The sequence below is a fragment of the Panthera pardus genome, unplaced genomic scaffold (genome assembly GCF_024362965.1).
Source record: "Panthera pardus isolate Hobbes unplaced genomic scaffold, ASM2436296v1 HiC_scaffold_27, whole genome shotgun sequence".
Classification (NCBI taxonomy): domain Eukaryota; kingdom Metazoa; phylum Chordata; class Mammalia; order Carnivora; family Felidae; genus Panthera; species Panthera pardus.
The window spans coordinates 83,742,086-83,756,873 of record NW_026526843.1 but is presented as its reverse complement, the minus strand read 5'-3'; the positions used below and the strand labels follow the sequence as shown (position 1 = coordinate 83,756,873).

The 14,788-nt window shown below is 41.9% G+C and overlaps 1 protein-coding gene across 2 annotated transcripts in view; it reads right to left on the bottom strand.

Annotated features, from left to right (window-relative positions):
• SYN1 (synapsin I) overlaps positions 1-14,788 on the bottom strand; it is a 51,009-nt gene that overhangs the window by 28,242 nt on the left and 7,979 nt on the right. For both annotated transcript variants that reach the window (XM_053891665.1, XM_053891666.1), the window contains exons 2-5: positions 11,479-11,536; positions 11,284-11,375; positions 8,972-9,128; positions 8,707-8,796 (exon numbers count right to left, since the gene is read on the bottom strand). In XM_053891665.1, coding sequence (XP_053747640.1) covers positions 8,707-8,796; positions 8,972-9,128; positions 11,284-11,375; positions 11,479-11,536 — 397 coding nt within the window. The remainder of the gene's footprint in view (positions 1-8,706; positions 8,797-8,971; positions 9,129-11,283; positions 11,376-11,478; positions 11,537-14,788) is intronic.

Genomic DNA, 14,788 nt, shown 5'->3' with positions numbered 1-14,788 from the left:
GGGAAGAATCAATGAATCGGAAGGTAGGTCAACTGAGATAATCCAATCTGAGGAACTGAAAGAAAAAAAAAATAAACAAAATGAACACTTCAGGGGCCTGGGGAACACCTTCAAACATATAAACTCACACTTAACGGGAGTCCCAAAAGGAGACAGTAGAGAGAAAAGTGCAATAAAGAATATTAAAAGGAATAATGGCTGAAAAACTCCCACATTTAAGGGAAAATACTAACCTACATATCCAAGAAATTCACTGAACTTCAAGTAGGATAGAATCATAGAGATCTACATCTAGACACATCATAAACAAACTTATGAAAGCCAAAGACAAAGAGGGAATCTTGAAGGTAGTAAGAGGGAAGTGACCCATCCCATACAGGTGACCCTCAGTAAGATCAGCAGCTGATTTCTCATCAGAAACCTTGGAAACCAGAAGGTGGTGGGACAACATATGCAAAGCACCGAAAGAAAAAGACCATCATGTAAGGATTCTATGTTGTCCCAAACAACAGTTCAAAAATGAAGGAGAAATGAAGACATTTGCAGATAAACAAAAAGTGAGATCGTTCATTACTAGGACACTTCTATAGGAAATACTAAGAGGGTCCTTCAGGTTGCAGTGAAATGTCACTAAGCAGTAACTTGAACCCAAATGAAATAAAGAGCACCTGTAAAGGTAAGTACATAGGTAAATACAAAAGACAGTGTGAATGCATGCTTTGTTTGTAACACTTAACATCCATCTAATTTAAAAGACAACTGCGGCAAGCAATAATTGTAAGTCTGTATTTGTGGACACATGATGTGTAAAGATGTAATTTATGTTAGCACAATGGAAGAGTGAGAGACTAAACTTATTTAAAAAATTTTTTTAATGTTTATTTATTTTTGAGAGAGACAGAGCGTGAGTGGGGGAGGGGCAGAGAGAGAGGGAGACACAGAAGGGAGAAGCAGGCTCCAGGCTCTGAGCTGTCAGCACAGAGCCCGACCCAGGGCTCAAACCCACCAACTGTGAGATCATGACCTGAGCCGAAGTCGGATGCTTAACCGACTGAGCCACCCAGGCACCCCGAGACTAAACCTATAAAGAGGAAACTTTTAAAATATTTTTTATTAAAAAAATTTTTAATGTTTATTTTTTAGAAAGAGTGTGAGTGGGGGACAGGGAGAGGGAGAGAGAGAGAGAGAGAGAGAAAGAGAGAGAGAGAGACAGACAGAATCCGAAGCAGGCTCCAGGCTCTGAGCTGTCAGCACAGAGCCTGACGCAGGGCTCAAACTCATGAACCATGAGATCAGGACCTGAGCTGAAGGAGGACGTTTAACCAACTGAGCCACCCAGGTGCCCTTTCAATGCTTCACTTTAAATGATGGAGAAAACAGCTAGACAGAGAATCAACAAAGAAAGAGAAGGTCCAACTAGACCTAATGGACATCTAAAGAACACTCCACCCTACAACAGCAGAATACACGTTCTTCTCAAGTGCACAAAACCAGAAAACAAGTCTCAATAAATGTAAAAGTACTGAATCATACAAAGTATGTTCTCTGACCACAACTGAATGAAATTAGAAACTATTAACAGAAAAAAAATATTGGGGAATTCCACAAACAGGTGGAAAGTAAACTGTTCCTAAATAACCAATGGGTCAAGGAAGAAATCACTGGGGGAATTAGAAGAGACTTTGAGATGAATGAGAAAAACACAATGTATCAAAAGTTAAGGTATGCGGCCAAAGTGATGCTTATAGGGAATGTCATAGCTTTTTAAATGTTTGTTTGTTTGTTTGTTTATTTATTTATTTTGAGAGAGAGAGAGAGAGAGCAGGGGAGGGGTACAGAGAGAGGGAGAGAAAATGCCAAGCAGCCTCCACTCTGTCAGCGCAGAGCCCATCATGGGGCTCAAACCCCTGAAACATGAGATCATGACCTGAGCCAAAATCAAGAGTCAGACACTTAACCATCTGAGCCACCCAGGCCTCCCAAGGGGATTTCATAGTTCTAAATGTGTGTATTTAAAAAGAAGAGAGATAGCAAATCAATAACCCATTCTTCTATCTTCAGAAATTAGATAAATTAAGCCCAGAGCAAGAAGAAGGAAACAAGTAATAAAGATTAATACTTATTCTTGTCAAGCTATTCTAAAAAATAGAAGAAGAGTGAAAGCTTCCAAATTCATTCTATGAGGCCAGCATTACCCTGATACCAAAACCAGGCAAAGACACAATAAACTACAGAACTATAGGCCAGTATCTCTGATGAACATAGATGCAAAAATTCTCAACAAAATATTAGCAAACCGAATCTAGCAATACATTAAAAAACTCATTTACCACAATCAAGTGGGATTTATTCCAGGGATGCAAGGGTAATTCAATATTCACAAATCAATGTGATACATCACATCAACAAGAGAAAGGATAAAAACCATACGATCATCTCAATGGATGAAAAGCATTTGACCGAGTACAACATCCATTCGTGATAACAAGTCTCAGCAAAGTAGGTTTAGAGGGAACATGCCTCAACATAATAAAGGCCATCTATGAAAAACCTACACCTCACATCATACTCAATGGGGAAAAACTGAGAGCTTTTCCTCTAAGATCAGGAACAAGACAAGAATGTCCACTCTCACCACTTTTATTTAACATAGTACTGGAAGTGCTAGCCACAGTAATCAGACAAAAAAAAAAAGGCATCCAAATTAGTAAGGAAGAAGTAAAAATTTCACTGTTTGCAGATGACATGATACTATACAGAAAAAAACCTTCAAGACTCCACCAATAAAACTACTAGAACTGATAGCTGAATCCAGTAAAGTCACAGGATACAAAATTAATACATAGAAATCTGTTGCATTTCTTTTTTTTTTTAATTTTTTAATTTTTTATTTAAAAAAAATTTTTTTTTAACGTTTATTTATTTTTGAGACAGAGAGAGACAGAGCATGAACGGGGGAGGGTCAGAGAGAGGGAGACACAGAATCTGAAACAGGCTCCAGGCTCTGAGCTGTCAGCACAGAGCCCGACGCGGGGCTCGAACTCACGGACCGTGAGATCATGACCTGAGCCGAAGTCGGCCGCTTAACCGACTGAGCCACCCAGGCGCCCCAAAATCTGTTGCATTTCTACACACTAACAATGAAGTAGCAGAAAGAGAAATTAAGAAATTAAGAGAGGTGCCCGGGTGGCTCAGGTGGTTAAGCGTCTGACTTCGGCTCAGGTCATGATCTCCAGTTTGTGATTTGAACCACGCGTCAGGGCTCACTGCTATCAGAGCACTGTCAGTGCGGAGTCCACATCGGATCCTCTGTCTCCCTCTCTCTCTGCCCCTCCCCTGTATGCTCTCTCTTCTCTTCTCTCCCTCTCTCTCTCAAAAATAAACATTGAAAAAAGAAATTAAGAGAGATTAATAATCCAATTTATAATTGCATCAAAAATAATAAAATACCCAGGAATAAACTTACCCAAGGAAGTGAAAGACCTACACTCTGAAAACTATAAAACACTGATGAAAGAAATTGAAAATGACACAAGCAAATGGAAAGATATTCTGTGCTCATAGGTTGGGAGAACCGATATTGTGAAAATGTCCATACTACCCAAAGCAATCTACAGATTTAATGTAATCCCTATCAAAATACCAACAGCATTCTCCACAGAATTAGAACAAATAATCCCAAATTTGTATGGAACCACAAAAGACCCCAAATAGCCAAAGCGGCTTTGAAAAAGAAGAACAAAACTGGAAAAATCACAATCTCAGATTTAAAGATACACTACAAAGCTGTAGTAATGAAAACAGTATGGTCCTGGCACAAAAATAGACACATAGGTTAATGGGACAGAATAGAGGCCAGAAATAAACCCATGCTTACATGATGAATTAATCTATGAGAAAGGAGGCAAGAATATACAACAGGGAAAAGACAATTTCTTTTTTTTTTTAATTTTTTTTAACGTTTATTTATTTTTGAGACAGAGAGAGACAGAGCATGAACAGGTGAGGAGCAGAGAGAGAGGGAGACACAGAATCTGAAACAGGCTCCAGGCTCTGAGCTGTCAGCACAGAGCCCGACGCGGGGCTCAAACTCACGGACCGTGAGATCATGACCTGAGCCGAAGTCCGACGCTTAACCAACCGAGCCACCCAGGCGCCCCAAAGACAATTTCTTCAACAAATGGTGCTGGCCAAACTGGACAGCTATATGCAAAAGAATGAAACTGGACCACTTTTTTAGACCATGTACAAAAATAAACCCAGAATGGATTAAAGACCTAAATGTGAGACCTGAAACCATAAAATTCCTAGAAGCAAACATTGGCAATAATTCCTTTGACATCAGCCATAGAAAAAATTTTCTAGATATGTCTCCTTGGGCAAGAGAAACAAAAGCAAAATTAAACTATTGGGACTACACCAAAATAAAAAGCTTTTGCATAGCAAAAGGAACCACCAATTAAACAAATAAGCAACCTACTGAATGGGAGAAGATATTTGCAAGTGAGTAGGGGTTAATCTGATAAGGGGTTTATGTCCAAAATATGTAAAGAACTTATACAACTCAACACCAAAAAGCCCACAAATAATCCAATTAAAAGTCGGCAGAGGACCTGAATAGACATTTTTCCAAAGAAGACATCCAGATGGCCAACAGACACATGAAAAGATGCTCAACATTACTAATCATCAGGGAAGTGCAAATTAAAACCAGAATGAGGTATCACCCTACACCTGTCAGATGGCTAAAATCAAAAACACAAGAAATAACAATTGTTGGCAAGGATACGGAGAGAAAGAAACCCTCAAGCACTGTCGGTGGGAATGCAAATTGATGCAGCCACTGTTGAAAACAGTATGGAGGCTCTTCAAAAAATTAAAAGTAGAATTATCACGTGATCCAGTAATTCCATTACTGGGTATTTACCCAAAGAAAATGAAAACGCTAATTCAAAAAGATATACGCATCCCTATGTTTATTGTAGCATTATTTACACTACCAAGATATAGAAGCAACCCAAGCGCCCATCGACTGATGAATGGATAAAGATGTGGGATATATACACAATGGAATACTACTTGGCCATAGAAAATAATGAAATCTTGCCATTGGCAACAACATGGATGGAGCTAGAGAGTATCATGCCAAGTGAAATAAGTCAGAGAAAGACAAATACCATATGATTTCACTCATATGTGGGATTTAAAAAACAAAACAAAGAATAAAAGAGACAAAAAGACCTAGACTCTTTTTGATTTTTTTTAAGTTTATTTATTTTGAGAGAGAAAGCAGGGGAGGGCCAGAGAGAGAGGGTGAGAGAGAGAATCCCAAGCAGGCTCCGCGCTGCCAGCGTGGAGCCCCATGTGGGGCTTGAACCCACCAGCGGTGAGAGCATGACCTGAGCCAAAACCAAGAGTTGGGTGTTCGACCGACTGAGCCACCCAGGTGCTCCTAAAAAACCCCCTTAGGCTCTTAAATATACAGAACAAACTGGTAAGTTGCCAGAGGGGAGGTGGGTGGGGGAATGGGTAAAATGGGTAAAGGGGATTAAGAGTACACTTATCTTGATGAGTACTGAGAAAGGTATAGAATTGTTGAATCATTATATTGTACACCTGAAACTAATATAACATTATGTTAATTATACTTCAATAAAAAATAAATAATAAAGATTACAGTGGAAATAAGTTGAAATAGAGAATAGAAAAACCATACAGAAACCAAAATCTGATTCTTTGAAAAGATCAACAAAACTGACAAACCTTTAGATTAAGAAGGACAAGAGAGAAAACTATTAAATAAGGAATGAGGGGCGCCTCCTGGGTAGCTCAGCTGGTTAAGTATCCAACTCTGGATGTCGGCTCAGGGCATGATCTCATGGTTCGTGGGATTGAGCCCCACATCATGCTCTGTGCTGACAGTGTGGAGCCTGCTTGGGATTCTCTCTCTCCCTCTCTCTCTCTCTCTGCCCCTCCCCACTCCTCAAAATAACTAAATAAACTTAAAAAAAATAAGGAATGAAAGAGGGACATAACTACTAACCTTACAGAAATGAAAATAATTTGAAGAGAGTACTATGAATAATTATATGCCAACAAATTAGAAAATCTAGATGAAGAGGACAAATTCCTAGAAAGGCACAAACTACCAAAACTAAAGAGGAACTGAAAAATCTGAATAATGCTATAAGAAATGAAGAGATTGAATGAGTAATAAAGAAACTGCCTACAAAGAAATGCCCAGGACTAGATGTCTTCACCGGTGCATTCTACAAATATTTAAAAAGAATTAACACCAATCTTTCACAGCTCTTCCCCAAAATAGAAGAGAAGGGAACACTGTCCATCTCATTCTGTGAGGCTACTATTACCCTGATGCCCAAACCAGACAAAGATGTCATAAGAAAACTACGGATCAATATCCTTTATGATTACAGATATCATAATTCTCAATAACATACTAACAAACTGAGTCCTAAAAAGGATTATACACCAGACCAAGTGAGATTTGGTCCAGGTATGCAAATGTGGCTCAACTTGCACGGAACTCTAGTCATGTAATACACCATATTCATAGAATAAAGGGGAAAAAAACCCTACATGATCATATCAATAAATAGAGAAAAGACATTTGAGAAAGTTCAACATCGTTTCATGATAAAAACACTCAACAAACTAAGAATAGGAGGGAACTTTGTCAACACTTAGGTAGCAGTTAATATATACCAGATGCACTGTTCTTTTAAAAAAATTTTTTAACGTTTATTTATTTTTGAGAGAGAGAGAGGGAGAGGGACAGAGTGTGAGCAGGGGAAGGGCAGAGAGAGAGGGAGACACAGAATCCGAAGCAGGCTTCAGCAAGCAGTGGGGTTTGAACTCCTGGACCACAAGATCATGACCTGAGCCGAAGTCGAGTGCTTAACCGACTGAGCCACCCAAGTGCCCCCAGATGCACTGTTCTAACGATTTTAATTCTCACGCCAACTCTGTGAGGCAGGAACTATTATTACCCACATTTTGCAGATGGGTAAACTGAGGCACAGAGCATTAAGTAATATTTCCTATGTTAGGAAGCTAGTAAGTTGTAGATCTAGGATTCCAATATAGAAATTCTGGCTAGACTCCATGCTCTCACCCACAGTCAGCTATCCTGTCTCTCAAAGAATGTGGAATAATAATAATGACAAACAAATTGAGTTTCCTGACAACTAATGATTTGATTTTCATCTGTAAGTAAACTTAATTCATAACACTGTTAACTTATATCAGTAACCATAATTTGTAATACCAATAAGAATTTTAAATAGTAAATCCAATGTTTATTTAGCCAAGTTGGTTATTTAACCAATGTTGGGTCAATATTGATATTTAACTGTAAATTTAATTCACAAAAGTGGTGATAATTATTTGCCTAAGCAAACATAATTTATAATGCTGCTAAAAGTTTGCAAAATTCGTTGTAAAATTTGATGGCATCAGTAATGGTGATTCAATTTCTATGTGTGATGAAAATCTGATCCATAACTGTGGCACTCACAATTTATATTAGTAATTGTTACTTTAATATCAGTAAATATTCCTAATATAAACTGGAGTGTTAACCATATTAATGATGATTTCTATTAGAAACTATCAGATAGTTACTTGTAATTTCTATTAGTAATCTTAATGTGTAATATTGGCAATAATTTATAATAATATTTTACAACATACTAATGGTTTAATTTCTCACATGAAAATCTTAATTTGTAACACTGGTAATAAACTGTAATATTAGTTATAATATTTGATATTATTAATGATAATGTAATTTCTATGAAGTATAATATAATTCAAAACAGAGACTTATAATTTATATTAGAGCATAACTTCTAATATGACAATAATTTATAATAATAGTTATAATCTCTGATGACACAGTAATGATTATTCAATTTCCATTAAGAACTATAATTTGATTCATAACATTGGTACTCAGAATTTACATCAATAACAATAATTTGTAGTGAGTTGTAATATTAATGATTATATTTTATGATAATAGTAACCAACAATTCAATAGCTATTTGTAAACAATTTAAGTAGTAGTTTTTTAAATGTTTATTTATTTTTGAGAGAGAGAGAGAGAGACTGCATGTGAGCAGGGGAGGGGCAGAGAGTGAGGGAGACACAGAATCCGAAGCAGGCTCCAGGCCCCGAGCTGTCAGCACAGGGCCCGACGCGGGGCTCGAACTCACGAACCACAAACCGTGAGATCATGACCTGAGCCCAAGTGGGACACTTAACCGGCTGCGCCAACCAGGCACCCGGGTCTTTGTAAACAATTTAATTTGTAACAATGCCACTGATAATTTGATTGCCGCTCCTAATCTGGAACATTGGTCACATTTCTATCAGGAAGCACATTTGACAATATTAGTAACAATGACTTGCTTTCTATACGTAGTAGAATCTGATTCATTGCAGTAGATCTGTCCATTTACATTAGAAGTCAATGTTTAATACTGGCGATAAGAGATACTATAAGTAACAGGATCAATGATGTAAATAGCCCTTGTAAGCACATAAGTAAATTCGTGGTATTAATAAATCCTGTTGCGAAGCAACTTCACTCTCCACATGCACACACTGGCCGCACTGGCTGCCAGCACCCCATTGGTAACATGACGCTTCTCCCTCCAGCCCATCCTACTCCCCCAGACTCACCATCTCCTTGTGATTGGGGTAGAAGGTCTGATCGATTAGAGGGAATTCCTCTGTCCCCAGTTTCTTGTGCAGTCGAACCATCTGGGCGAACTATGAGAGAGTCAGGAGAGATGGGTCAGCAAACCTTTCACCTGGACAGTCGCCAAGCTGGGATTCCAAGCTTCCCAACTTTCTCAGCACCCCCAGCGCATGGTGGTTTTGAGCTCCTGCGTGCACGCATGCATGAGGCAGTCCCTCTGCCAGTAGCACCCTATCTGTCACTTACCACCCAGGGCTTGTCACAGAAGTTGTAGACAGAATGCAAAGAGTTAACGCTGGGGATTCCAGCGTACTGCAGCCCAATGACCAAACTGCGGTAGTCTCCGTTCCGAGCCATGCTGAAGGCGTGCTGGCGGATCAGCACAAAGTCCGGCTTCAGAGACCTGGGGTGGCAGGGGTAGAAGTGTCCAGGGTACCCCCAAGAGCTCCCCATCACCCTCAGAACAAAAACCAACTTTCTAAATCTCCACAGCTCCTAGAAATGGCAAGGAAAAGTGCCTTCTCACCCCAGCACACATGCACAAGCTGTTTTCTCTGGCACAGGCACCCTTTCTGCCCTTTCCCCATCTGGCGACCCCCCGTTAAGCCTTTCCTACCTGCTCCTCTCCTTGCCAAGGTCACCTAGCAGCCTACCCACTCAGCTCTGACAGCTCCCTGGTCACAATCTCTCAGACTATTAGCTGTCTTCAAAGGATGTTGCCCAGAATAAATTCCAGCCTCAGGGCCCCTACACTGGCTGTTCCCTCTGCCTGAAACATTTCCCCGCTAGATACGCCCACATAGCTCTCCTTCACCTCCTTTGGGTCTTTCCTCAAATGTCTCTCACAATATTGGTCTGCCTTATCCAAATTGCAGAGCCCCTCTGTCATCCAACAATCCCTTTGCTGCTATATATTTTTTCTTAGCACCTTTACATTTTCTTTTATTTTCATGTTTGTTTATTTTTAAGAGAGAGCATGCGCGCGCAAGCAGGGAAGGGGCAGAGAGAGGGGGACAGAGGATCCAAAGCCGTCAGCATAGATGCGGGCCTAGAGCTTGCGAACTGCAAGATTGTGAGCTGAGCTGGAGTTGGAAGCTCAACCGACTGAGCCACCAGGTGCTCCCCACCTTTACGTTTTCTTATTTGTCTATTGTACGTATCCCACAGTCGAATATAAGCTTCCTGAGGGCAGAGGGTTTCGGGGGGGGGCTTTTTTTGGGATCTGTACATGCTCAAGGAATATTTGCTGATTTAGGGGCGCCTGGGTGGCTCAGTTGGTTAAGTGTCCGATTTCAGCTCACGTCATGATCTCACAGTTTGTGGGTTTGAGCCCCACCTCGGGCTCTCTGCTATCGGCACAGAACCTTCTTCTGATCCCCTCTCTCCCTAACTCGCATGCTCTCTCTCCCTCTCTCAAAACTAAATAAACCTCAAGAAAGAAAGAGAAATATTTGCTGATTTAATAACTAAAACGTTTGGCTTGTGGTCTGCTAGGATCCTTGGCTCTGCAGAAGAGAAGTTATCTTCCCACATGCTGTACCTAATTTTTTTAATTGACATATAACATTGTATAAGTTTAAGGCATAAAACAGGTTTCACACACACACACACACACACTGTATATATATATATATATATGTATATATATATATATATATATATATGTATATACATATATATATGTATATATATACACACACACATATATGTTTATTTATATATTTATGTTTATTTTTGAGAGACAGAGACAGAACACAAGCAGGGAAGGCCAGAAAGAGAGAGGGGGGAGACACAGAATCCGAAGCAGGCTCCATGCTCCAAGCTGTCAGCACAGAGCCTGATGCGGGGCTCGAACCCACCAGCTGTGAGATCATGACCTGAGCTGGAGTTGGACGTTCAACCAACTGAGCCACCCAGGTGCCCCAACACGCTTATATATTGTAATATGGTTGCCATTGTAGGGCTATTTAGCACTTCCATCATGTCACACAATTATCATTTCCTTTTTGTGGTGGGAATAATTAAGATCTAGTTTCTTAGTAACTTTGATAATTTTGATACAGTATTGTTATCTTTATTCACTGTACTGTGCACTATATCGCCAGGGCTTAATTATCTACCAGTTGCAAGTTTCTAGCCTTAAAAAGCTCTCCTATTCTACCCCCACTCAGCCTCTGGTAACCACTACTTTACTCCCTGTTTTTAAGAGTTTGGCTTTTTTAGATTACACAGACAACAGGTAATCATACAGTATTTGTCTTTCTCTGTCTGATTAATCTCACTTAGCATAATGCCCCCGAGGTCCATTCATGTTGTTGAAATGGCAAGATTTCCTTCTTTCTCATGGGTAAGTAATATTTCATAGTATATGCAGACCACATCTTCTTTATCCATTCATTCACTAATGGGCACTTAAGTTGTTTCCGTATCTTGGCTACTGTAATATAGCTAAGTTCTTGCTCACAGAAAAATGGGTGGGGAGGTGGGGGCTTCTCCCTCAGCTCTAAGGGAGTTCTTATTCTTCTCCCATAACTCCAAATTAACCTTTCTATACTTACCGCACGACCTTCACCCCATTCCGAAGAACTTCCATGTCCACAGAGAATCCACCATTGGCGTGAGCCACGAGGTTGAGATCAGAGAATTCAGCCTAGGAAAGAGAAAAAAAAATGGTGATTCAGCCACGTCACATGAAAATGACCATCCAGTTTTCAATCTACAGCTGACCCCCAGCTCCATCCGCCCCAACTAACCTGTTCTACTTTAATGTCAATTTCTCCATGGATCTTTTTCCCTTTGAAGTATTTTGCCCTGGAGAGGAAAAGCAGAGCACATCCGTCAGTCTCAGGAAGACAAAACCCAGGCCAGTCCTTTGACCCTTTTACCCCTCCAGTGCTACTAGAGAAACCATAACGTGCTTCACGATTGTTGAAACACTTTGAAAAGCTCAACAGCGCTTTATGAACGATAAAGCGTGTGGTAATCCTCACGGAGGTATGTCAGTGTCAAAGGACGAGGCGAACTGTAAAAATAAGTCCTTAAACTGCAAGTGGCAGGCAGGCCCTCCTCAGAGTATGGTCTGCTCATCACATTGCTACCGTAAGTGTTTTTGAGAAAAGTTTTGCAAAATTAGGAGTGCTTTGTAAGCTGTAACACACTTGGAACTTGCACGGAGGTTCGTAAATGGCAAAAAAAAAAAAACCCTTAGAGAATGCATAATACATGAAGTGTGCCGGGCTATGTCTCAGCGCCTGTGTCTGCTCGTGTGGCCTGAAGCGTCTCTCTGCTCTCTGGCCCTTTCCTGCGGAGGGGCACATTTGCCACGTGTGGCTGTGTGCTATGAGGGACGCAACGGTGGGGGGCAGCTATACAAAAAAGGAGGAGCAGATTGAGGGTGCAGGCTGGCGGTGGTTCTAAGAAGCCAGAGCCAGCAATGATGGGGGTGGGGAGGGATGCAGCTGAGGACAAGGGGAAGCCATAGGAGGGAAGAGGGGTAGGAGCAGCAGTAGAGGGATCATGAACTGCCATGTCACTGTCCCTGGGCCCAACCTCAGCTGTGCTTGATTTCCAGTGGCGTCCTCGCCCAGGCCCAGGATTCCTGCTTGACAGGCTTCTCTGCCCATGGAAGCTCATCTCCAGTCATACAAGATGGATGAGGAAAGGAGCCACTTTCGGGGTTACCTATGTGCACACATTCAGGGTCTCTGACGCACAGCACAAGCAGGCCCTAGTGACTTCACTGACATACCCCAAAGACCCCAAGCACGGCCGTTTTCTCCTCTCCCTCTCCCTCCCTCCCAACCTCTCTCTCCCTCTGTCTCTCTCTCGCACACACACGCACGCACACACACTCCATTACTGACACTGTCCCCTCGCAAGTGTTGGAAGAGAATTTCTCTGAGACCTGCACATTTTTCATTTATAAAATAATGATGAGTGTAGACTATATCACTGTCTTTCAAACTTTGTTTTGACCATAAGCATAGTGAATACTGTGGCACTCTGCTCAGATCTCCTCTTCAGGGCCAATGCACCCTGGATGTCAGCTGCTAACAGCTTATGGCTATGTCCCGCTGAGAACTGGCTTCTGTCATAGTGAACTTGGCCTTGGCCAAGGTTACACCTACTTCAGGCAGCCCGTGTCTTATATCTGGTTTATGAGTGAGTACAAAGGCTGGCCTCTTTGCCTCAGCAGAGGCTGACTCTGAAAGACCATCCCAGCCCCAGAGGTCCCCCTAGGATCAGCTGAGGCCTCTGATGCAGCTGTATTGTGTACCAGCTTCTCCTTCTGCCCAACCCTGCCTCCTCACAGGTATTGCTTCCAAAGGCACTCCCCAGTAAGCCTCCTGCATATAAATACCTGCCTCGAAATCTCTTTCCAGAGAACACAACCTAAGACTGTGGGCCAGAGATGTGAAACTACAGAAAGGACTCTGCAGCAGGTCTGGGCTGTGGTGCAAGCAGGATGCCACTTGAACCATATGATCGGGCGGATCCCATGATGCCAGAGGTGTCAGTAATGGGAAAAGATGCAGCGTGGGGTTTATTCTCATGAGTGTGGGTCCCTGGGCTTTGGGGGTAGCAGTGACTTTTACTGGTGGTGAACTGTAATGAGGTACTGGGGGAGGGGGATGTTATCAGTTGGTGAAATATCCCTGATACTTGAGAGGTGCGAGGGAGATGGTAACCAGGCTGGGGTGATGATTTGCTAAACACCATTGATCGGCTGAAGAAAGATCTGACATGTTCAGGGTGAATAATCACTGATTCAAAGCACAATGTGAAAGCCCGAGGATCCCCTTGGCTACATTTAAAGGGACCCTAATCTTCTGCAACTAGAGGGCAGACAGAGGGGAAGACCAGGCTTTGGACATAATCATAAGTGTAGCAGAACTTCAGAAAAGGTTGAATTCTCAGGCCCAGGACACCTCCTATACCACGTTCAGGGTCCTAATGGGACAAGAGTGAAGCCCTGAAACTTGAGGTGGGGCTATCTGGGAAGACGCATGTAACACCTTGAACTTATTGATTCACCTGAACCCACTGGGCCTGCAGAAGTAGCCCATTCCTCCTTGTTAGAATATAAACCTTCCTTCTACTTGAAGATAATACAGAGACCTCAAATGAAGCAGGTCCCTTATGAAACAAAGCTTGCCCTTTTCAGAATCTATCCCCTCCCCCTCTTAGCAACCAGATCAATAAGCAGGGTCAAGTCCTAGCACATCCGAATGGAGAAGTTCTAAGCTTGCAAAGGAAGGAAAGAAATAATACTTAGAGGCTGAAAAATCTGGCCAATATGTGTTGGCAGGAGTAAAAGTGCATGACACTGGGTCGTAAGGACAATGGACCAAAGAGGTGGAACATGAAGTTGGACAACTTAAAAGGACCACTGTGTCCTTAAAAGGACCGGCAAGGACTCTAGGAGATGCTGCTGATACACTGTTGGATGACTTGTGGAAGGCTGGAGAGAACAATGGTCCACACCAAGTGACGCAGAAATGCCAAATCTTCCATGGAGGATTGTGGAGGAAAGGATCAAAGGATTCAAAGAAGCAGACATGTTAGAGAAGATATACTATGTAAGTCTAGAAAACTCATCCACTGACTATGTTCTATGGGAGGGCCCAGAGGATATACCCAACTTAAAAAATCAATAAGGAATATGCTAGTGAGAGTAGCACGACCCATGCTGAGAAGCACGGTAGCGTTAAGGTAATAAATGAGGACCTGTCTCAGGTTCTGCTCACAGTGGGTCCGCTGGGTCCACAGGTCCATCCAGTGGTCACTTCTTCGCTTCACAAATGCATAATTAAAATGGACAGTCTTGGGGGCTCCTGGGTGGCTCATGTGGTTAAGCATCCACCTCTTTTGATATTGGCTCAGGTCATGATCTCACGGTTTGTGAAATCGAGCCCCGCATCGGGCTCTGCACTGGCAGTGCGGAGCCTGCTTGGGATTCTCTGTCTCTCTCCCTCTCTTTGCCTGTCCCCCCTCTTTTCTCACTCTCTCTCTCTCCCCCCCCAAAATAAGTAAACAAACATTAAAAAAAATAAAATAAAATGG